This window comes from Echinops telfairi, unplaced genomic scaffold (assembly GCF_000313985.2).
Source record: "Echinops telfairi isolate 266 unplaced genomic scaffold, ASM31398v2 ScPeMD7_2573;HRSCAF=3158, whole genome shotgun sequence".
NCBI classification, from domain to species: Eukaryota; Metazoa; Chordata; class Mammalia; order Afrosoricida; family Tenrecidae; genus Echinops; species Echinops telfairi.
Window position 1 is genome coordinate 2,696,922 of NW_022106471.1, and position 9,030 is coordinate 2,705,951.

Genomic DNA, 9,030 nt, shown 5'->3' on the forward strand with positions numbered 1-9,030 from the left:
CAAGACTATCTGAGTTGACCAGAGAGAGTCCATTTGCCACCTTTGGGTGGGATCTCCAAAATAAGCAACAATGGAAACAGTGGGGCTGGTTGTTTTTCTCCAACCAGCATACCTCCAAAAAAGTAACTCACATTTTGAAAACATGGTCAACCTCATTTCTCCTCTGATGCCACTCGCTCTTGTTCTCATCGCAAACAGTGAGGAAGCATTTGCGTCTTATTTTTGTATGGGCTTTGGTCTGGGATCCTGGGAGAGAGGTTTCAAACTCCAGTTCCTTATTGATAGCAGGTGGAAAGCTTTCTTTGGCTCGGGGACGGGCAGGTGCTCTTTAAATGCTTATCACTTATGTCTGTTGTAAATCTAGGTGTACAACATCATCAGTGCACTCGACAATGGTGGCAATATTCAGGAGACCATGACCATTGACAATGAAAAAAACACCGCCATCATCAACGTCCACGCAGGCTCCTGCTCCTCCACCACGATCTTCGACTACAAACATGTAAGGCGCAGCGGGCTCTTCGAACACAGCAGGGCTTGGGTTTTAAATAGAAGAGCGACAGCCATTTATGAAACATTTGTTTGTGAACTGCCCTTTTTGAATGATTTCCTCACCTTTACTCTCCCCTTAAGTAATTAATCAATCAATCAGACTCACCCAGGTCAAAGAAAACAATTGAGTCTGGGAGCATGCCCATTTGCCCAAGGTTCCCTGCAGGCAAACACAAGAGTGATGACATCGTCCCATGAAGGGTTCAGGGAGTGTCTGCAAAGTACTCAAAATGGTATCTGCTACTTCTCAAAAAACAAAAATAAAAACCTCCTCAAATGACCGCCGTCAAGTTAATTCTGACTCCCAGTGGCCCTGGGAAGCTGAGGTGCAGGAAGAAAGGGTGGGCTTTCTGTTTCCATCAACAGTTACCTTCTCAGAAATGCTGCTGGGATGGGTCAGCATTGCCTCGATGGCAGTGAATTTTTAGAGGACAGGGTAGAATTGCTCTTGTGAGTTTCTGAATTTGTAATGCTTTCAGGAGTAGAAAGCCTCATCTTTCTCCCTTAGAGCAGGCTTGTAGTTTTGAACTACTGACCTTTCCGTCAGAAGCCCAACATGTAGCCATTATGCCACCACCAGGCTCTCAGAATTATTGTGAGAATGAGTGATTGGATGAGTACATGAATGAAGTAGGGCTTTGCATACAGAACATGCAGAAAAAGAACAATAAAACATAGCAGAAAACTGGAACAATCCTACATATTTAATTATGGATATAGAATTTGTTGCAAACCCCATTTCTTACATAAGAACAAAAGTATGGAAGTAACATAATCAAATTCTATCCAAGTTCTAGTTACTGATATTAACAAAAGCCTCAAAACATACTCAGAAAATTTATCCTGTCCTTCACTCATTTATTCAATTTTGTTTGTTTTCCATTTATTTTGCCCACGCTGATTGAGAGCTAGCTTTTGGGAGAGTGGGGAATTGTGGGGCAGGCCAGGCATAGCCCACCTCCCTGGCCCTTTGGCCAAACTTTCCTTGAATTTTCTGATCGTTTTTTTCACAAGCCTCCTGCCATTGGCTGGAAGTTCCCCGATGCTTATGAAAGCAGAAGACTCTAAAAGCGGCTGTTTGAAAGGCTGTTGGATGTTGCCCTAAAATAGTTTTTAAGCAGAGGCCAGGGAAATTCCAAAAGTGTCTTTAAATACAGGCAACCTGAGGTTATGAACGTCTGACAGAAGGTCAGCTCCTACTAGCCCTTGGATATTATCTAAATTTGTCCTCCCCTTGAAATGCTTGAAATAACCCCTTCCTTGTAGCAAATTCTTCATGGCAATGACCTTCCTGTGCGGCACCATTGGTCTTTTAAACCATTAGAAAGGTTTGGAATATCTGCTGCACTCAAGAGTGAGTGAGACTGCTCGCACCCATTCTGGCGGATCTACTTCAAGATGCGGTTAGGACGAGGTCTCGTTTCCTGGCCCAGGGCCTGCCTCTGTGGAGCGTGGTGACGATACGGTCTAGCTTTCTTTCACCCTCATCCAATTTGACCTCAGGCTGCTTGGGAATTTCAGGAACTGGTGTTACTTGTGAGGATTGAAAAATGGGAACTCGGAGAGTTCCGGTGTCAGAGATGCAATGACTTGGGCTTCTGCAGTACCACGGTCTTTTCTGAAGTCCTGCCCCTTCACCGTTCTTCTAATCTTAACTTCCCCCAGCCCATCTTGTCTCGAGGTCGAGAGGATTTGAGGTGGGGAAAGGCTGGAGAAAATTGGAGAAAGAGATAAGGTGGCAAAGAAGAAGAGAAAAACTCACTGCCATCGAGTTGATGCCGACTCACAGGGACCCTACATGACCAAAGAGGACGGCCCCTGTGGGTTTCTGAGACTGGACTCTTTATGGCAGGAGAAAGTCTCATCTTTTGCCTGCAGAGCTGCTGATGGTTTTGAACTGCAGGCTCCGTGGTTAGCGGTTCAGTATGAAACCAGAATGCCACCTGGGCTCCTAAGGAGAGGGGACTAGACTAAGAAATGTATGAGTATATGTTGGGGGTGGGTGGGTATAGGAGAGGTTCTAAAGCAGCGCTGCCCAATAGAACTCTTTTGGAAGACGGAAATGTCCTGTATCTTCACTTTTCCAATATAGTAGCCACTAGCCAGCCGCAGCCATGAAACACTTAAATGTGCAACAGTGGAGCGAAACCAATTAGTTTCATTTATTTTGAAATTGATGTTACACCGTTGTTGTAGAGAGTAAGGTCATGTTGAGCAGCATGGTTCTAAAGAATATTGTTGCTGCTCCAGATTGGGGTGGGGATAGAATTCCATTAAGAGAAGGAAACTGGGAGTCCCTCTCTCCTGATCTTTTCAAGGTCCAGATCACTGGCCCCTCGTCCTATGACGTGAAAACCGGATCCTAAATCATGGGTTTACAGTGTTCTAAACAAGGTATAAATGACACGTGAACAAATAAAATGATACATAAAGGAAGCCAAGTGGACAGTCTGGGCTGCAAATTGTAAAGCAAGTACGTGCACTCATTGTGGACACGTCAGTCTTTCCTCTAAAGCTCCGGCATCACGCATGCCAAGTTCAGAGACCAGAGAACTGGAGATGGGCGTTGACTCTGTTCTTGCTGCCTCAGGGCTACATTGCTTCCAGGCTGCTGTCCCGAAGGGCCTGCTACATCCTGAAAATGAACCATAAAGCCATCCCTGCTTTGGACCAACTCAAACGGTACATCTACGAGAGGAAGGTAATTCTGGTGTCCCTTGGTAGAATGTTCTCCGTGCTTAAACTAGGCAGCACCAATATGTAGAGGGGGAAAACCTGGGCTCTCATCATTGAAGCATCTTCTATCACGTGGAGAAGATCCCTATCATAACCACCATGGATAGTACCTATAAAGTGTTTATTTTCAACCCAAAGTCCTGAGCACAAGAATTTTGAACAAATTGCAGTCTCTTTATAGAAAGGACTAAACAGATTCTCTTCTTAGAAAAGGATCCAAGAAAAAGCACTTGGGGGAATGAAGTTATACTATTCAGTGACAGACGCGAAGGCATAATAAGCTAGAAGGCGTGTGCAAACGAGAGACCTGGGCCCTAATTCTCCTTCCTGAACTTCTCATCCACATTCCCTTGGGCATGGGACTTCCCACATCTGGGCTTTGTTGTGACCAGGAGTAAAATCACAGTCAGAGGGAGACTTTTCTGCAGACCAAGTTTTCAGAACGAGCTGCAATCTTAAGGGCCCCGGCTGCCTTCTGTGTAATGAGCTGCAAGAGGAATAACAGTTAAAGTTTGCTCTCAGGCCTTTGCTTGATCTTGTACCCCTCTGCTATACTGCTTGCTCTAGGCTCTGAACACCATGTTCTCCAACAAATACACATGGGTCAAGTACAATCCTCTGGAGTCTCTGATCACAGATGTGAACTGGTTCCTGTTTGGGTCCCCCATTGAGCAGCTCTGCAAACACATTCCCTTGTACAAGGGGGAAGTGGTTGAAAAGACACGTGAGTACCGACTTATCGAGTGTTTCTGACAGTGCTGGGCCATGCTTGCTGCTAGGTGCTGTGTGTAAGACAGTTATATTCACACGGTGGCTCGACTTCAGTTTGCTTTGGGAAAGACACATCTACAAGGTGTGTAGATTGTGTTCAATATTGGGGACCAAAAAAGGAATTGAACTTTAATCTCTAAGGAGTGCATAGTCTGCTGGGGAAAGTAGATATGTTTCTGGGGTGGCAAGGAAGCTCTCGTGGCTTCTGTTCTTTTCTCACATGTCACCATTTCAGGAAAAAGCCCTTAGATTTTTCATACTTTGGGTATGGTAAAAAAACAAAACAAAAAAAGGATGTCACTAGGCAACATTCACAATATCCAGAATGGGATGGTTGCCGAAAAGTGTCTGCGAAGCACTCGGACAGACAGGGACTCACCCCGGTCCATCCATGCCACATAGGACATGTCATTGCTGGCAGCTGTGTATCAAGTTTCTCGAAACAGCAGAGGGGCCAAAGTGAAAGAGAGGCGGGGGTCAGCAGTTGATGAACACAACAGAAGGAACTTCCCAGAGCACAAGAGGGTAAACAAAGAACATAGATAGCATTCATTACCACCGTCCAGAAAAAATTCCATCAAGATACTTTTAACACGGACCCTCATGAGTCAATGCATGCATGGGTGGCATCAACCTAGAATGCGGCAGCATCAACGGAAATTTAGCCAGTCATCTCGCCTAGGAATTGTCAGTCTTACAAAAGCTAGTATATTATGATCTTTTGAAATGTAAGTATAGCTTAAATCTTGGGTCAATGGATTCTTTGTATTTTAGGAGTATGTATATATATGGATTCCTTGTGTTTTAGGAATGTGTATATATATATATATATATATATATATATATAAAAAACCCGTGGTCAAAAAGTTTGCATAACGCATTTCCTTGCTGCATTCGAACACCCTGTTTCTTAATGCGCTCTCTTCCTTTAAAACCTTTCCCCCTTCCAGAGGAAGTTGGCGCTGGAGGCTGCGCCAAGGCCGGGCTCCTGGGCATCTTGGGAATTTCCATCTGCGCTGATGTTCACGTGTAAGCACCAGCCTGCTGGCTTCCGCTTGTTGGAGAGACACCGTCTGGATTTGACTCAGCAGCCCAATTGTATTCTTTTTCAAGCACCCCCCAAACGTTGGGAGGTTCAATAGTAAAATGAAACGCTCTCCTTCCAGATACGTGGGTGGTTGCTTCTTTTGTGAGTGGAGTGTGTATCCTTCCTTCTTCCATGCCCTGATCTAGCAGCTTGACTGCTCAGGTGAAGATTATCCCGAAGATGAGCACCTGGCTTCGAAGGCTGCTCAGGAGGGTGAGCACCAAATTAGGAAATGCATTTTAGCTGGTCAAAGAGACAGCCTCACCTTGCTAAACACTTCCACCATGACCGTTGTTCTGGGGAACAGGGCGAAGAGAGAGGAAGGAGTGTCATTCATCCAAGGACCAAAGGTGAGTGCCGCTCCCCCTGGAAAGAATCATAGGGGTGAGACCCTGACCTGGAAGGACAAGCCAACACATATATAGAAGGAAAACACTTCCCAGGGTTTCAGATAACGTGCAAACTGTGGGGGACTTCTCAGCTCCTGTAGATGGCGCACAGGTGGACTGAGTGGTCAGCCGGGTGAGAAAGGTAAACAAAGGGAAAATGGTGTCACAACCATTGCTACCTGCCGTAGGTCAGTCCTCAGTCTGACACAGTAGGCCTCCTTCTCAAAAGCCATCCGTGAGTGTATTTCGGGCACATGTTTAGCACTGGGGAGATATGCTGGGGGAAGAGATACAAGACAGAGCTAGCGTACCCGAGAACGTTCTTTTCTCTTTGGGGAGGTAAGATGTTGCTGTGAAAAGTATCTGATGGCAGCAGGAAAGAGTGCGTCATCAAGCGCCAGACGAATAGGGGCATCTTTGTGTGTTAGTGTTGGAGGCCAAGTTCAATTAGCTATGGGATTTCTTGTCTCACGGAACTAGTCATGGTGTCCTCCCCGCCATCCCGTCCATACCAACTCACAGTGACCCTACGGTAAGGTGACCAGATTTGAAGTGCGACACCATTGACCGGGAGGCAGGCGTGGTGGTTCTTGATTAAAAATTTGGTCTATATGGACCAAATAGACCCTTCCCTAGCTTGTCATGCATTCTTTAAAAAAATCAGGACTTTTAAAAAAATGCCAAAAATTGGGACGTCTGGTCACCTAACCCTACAGGGCAAGTAGAACTGCCGCCGTCTTTACGGAAGCAGAGCGCCCCATCTTTCTCCCACAGAGTGGCTGGTGGTTTCAAACCACTAACCTTGAGGATGGCAGCCCAACGTGGAACACTATGCCACCAGGGCCCCTGTAGGGTAAGGTTACCTGAAGGTGGTGAAAACAAACACACACGCAAACAAGCCGAACGCACTGCCATCAAACTTCTGACTCAGTACAACTGTGGTTTTTTGAGATTGGAAATCTTTACGGCAGTGGGAGGCTGGTGGGTCTGAACTGCTGACCTTGTAGTTAGTGGCCCAAGGCTTAACCACTACACTGCTGGGGCTTCACTGACCGCTCAGAGATGTGTTCTTCTCTTTCATTTTTTATCACATTATTCTCATTTTTAAAGTAGCATGCGCACATCTGCTTGTCCTGTCTCTGCTCTATCAGCGGGTCTCAACCTGTGGGTCACGACCCCTTTAGGGTATCGAATGACCCTTTCCCAGTAGCAAAATGACAGTGATGAAGTAGCAACAGAAATAATGTTATGGTTGGGGGGTCATCACCGCATGAGGAACTGTATTAAGAGGTCACGGCATGAGGAAGGTGGAGAACCACTGCTCTAAGTGAATTAACCCTGATGGCCTGCCCAGTGCTGGCCTCCCACTGAATACTTACCAAGAGCGGACGTGCAGAAGTTTCCGAGGCCTGGCCCCCAGGGGACACTCTACGGAAGCTCCTTCTTAAAGGATAACCCAAGGTTAGCGCCCTGATTCACAAGCCGCAGGCGCTCTGGGAGCGTCATCAGGGAGGACGAGCAAACCTGGATGGGACACACACCATGGAGAGTGCTGGGACACCTGCTCAGGTGACAAGTGCCGGCCCAAGCGAATCGTCATGGTCAGGGTGTGAGTGTCAAGGCATTTTCTCAAGGAGCAAGGTGAGGCTTTGAGATGCAATTCTCTTTTCCTACGAAGTTTTGTTCCTCTCAGTGAGGGTGGCCTTTTGTGACACGGCGTGAAAACGAAATAAACTTGTTCATGGAGAGCGCTCTCAGCATTAAGATCCAATGAAAGACTTTACTGTGAAATTGTATTTGCTTGAATAACCGACTCCATGCATGAATGGAACTACCAGGGAACCAACACACAGTAACTACAAAGAGGTATTGGGACTTCTGGTTCTGGTAATGGTGGAATAGTTTATGGCAAATGAACCCTGCTGCCATAATAATTATAGATCTCGGCAGAATCTTTAAAAAAGAACTACTTTGAAGCATTGGGGATGGACATAAAACAAGAAAAAATTAAAGAAGATATGACCTTTGAAAGAAAAGAAACCAACGAAATGATACAAACACACCCCTTCACCCTCAGGTCATGGTCTAGTCTATGCAGCCCACGAAAAACTAGTGCTCAAGGTGGAGGTCCGGGGTCTTTCTGTTGCAGACATTTAAAGTTACCCATCTCTGAACAAGGGGCAGGCGTTTCTAGAACAGGAGCCAGCAGAGGGAGCTCCCAATCTACACACAGACTGCTCACAGCCTTGGCAGATGCCCAAAGGACACACACCTGGGATGAGAATCTTCGTCATTTGAGAGTCATGATTTACTAATTCTCACATTTCAAATCTGTTCTTACTGACTTGTTTACGCATTCTTGACCAGCACAAACCAACAGCCGGAAGCCTGACAGAATCAAGTCGAGACTTGGGCTTTTCACTGAAACCTTATCAACTAAGAGTTACAGCCTTTGTCACCTGACCAGGTCTCCCAGCATCCTTTATGTTTTGTGTGCCCCATCCAGGGTACTCAAATAAACCTATTCTACCACTACCAGGTGTTACTCTCAAGTCAAGTACAACATACCCTATAGGACAGACTATGGAGCCCTGGTGGCCCAGCGGTTACATGTCGCAGTTCAAGGACAGAAGAGGACGACCCTGTTATAAAACAAACCAACAACAACAAATCCCAAACCTACACCCAGTGCCATCGAGTCAATTCTGACTCCTAGTGACCTAGAAGACATGGTAGAGCTGTCCCTGTCGGTTTGCAAGACTACGTTTTTATGGGAGTAGAAAGCCTCATCTGTTTTCCTACAAAGAGGCTGGTGAGTTTGAACTTCCAACTTGCAGTTGGCAGCCCAGTCACAAAAAAGTCACTATGCCATCAGGGCCCCGAAGGGCCCCATTCAGTGTCCAGGTCTGTAGATCTTTATGGAAACAGACAGCCACATTTGTCTCTCACAGGGCAGCTGGTGGGTTTGAAGCATGGAGCTTTTGGTGAGCAGCCAGAGATTTAACCACTACCAGGGTTCCTAGACTTAGCCTAGTAAAGCTGAAAGTCTCTACAGGATTAAGGCAGTATAACCAAAATGTAACTTGGCCCTGAGTCAAAAAAGTACACTCTTCATAGGAAGTTGAAGGAGCCTGGTGGTCGTAGGTTCTGTGCTGGGTCGCAAAAGATGATCCAAAATCTATAATGCAGTATCCAAAGCATCTTGTGTATAATTAAATATTACCAGGCAGCCAAAGGATCAGGAGATTATTAGTCATGGTCAAGAACTCATAAACAAGTCCGTAAGAACAGATCTGAAATGTTAGAATTAGTAAACCATGACTCTCAAATGACTAAGATATTTTTAATGAAAATCTGTAGGAAATTATGAATTCAATGAATGTAGAGAGGATTTCAAGAGGAATGTGGAAACTTTAAAAACTGAAACCTTAAAACAAAACATAACTACATAGGATCACATTTTTTTCCAACGAGATTAATTATAGACTGGTTATT

The 9,030-nt window shown here is 45.6% G+C and overlaps 1 protein-coding gene across 1 annotated transcript in view; it reads left to right on the plus strand.

Moving 5' to 3' along the window:
* Positions 1–5,092, plus strand: part of GKN2 (gastrokine 2) — a 10,634-nt gene extending 5,542 nt beyond the window's left edge. The window contains exons 2-5 of the mRNA XM_013006542.1: positions 365–502; positions 3,143–3,253; positions 3,856–4,012; positions 5,010–5,092. Of these exons, the coding sequence (XP_012861996.1) occupies positions 365–502; positions 3,143–3,253; positions 3,856–4,012; positions 5,010–5,092 (489 nt within the window). The remainder of the gene's footprint in view (positions 1–364; positions 503–3,142; positions 3,254–3,855; positions 4,013–5,009) is intronic.
* Positions 5,093–9,030: the final 3,938 nt, after the last annotated feature.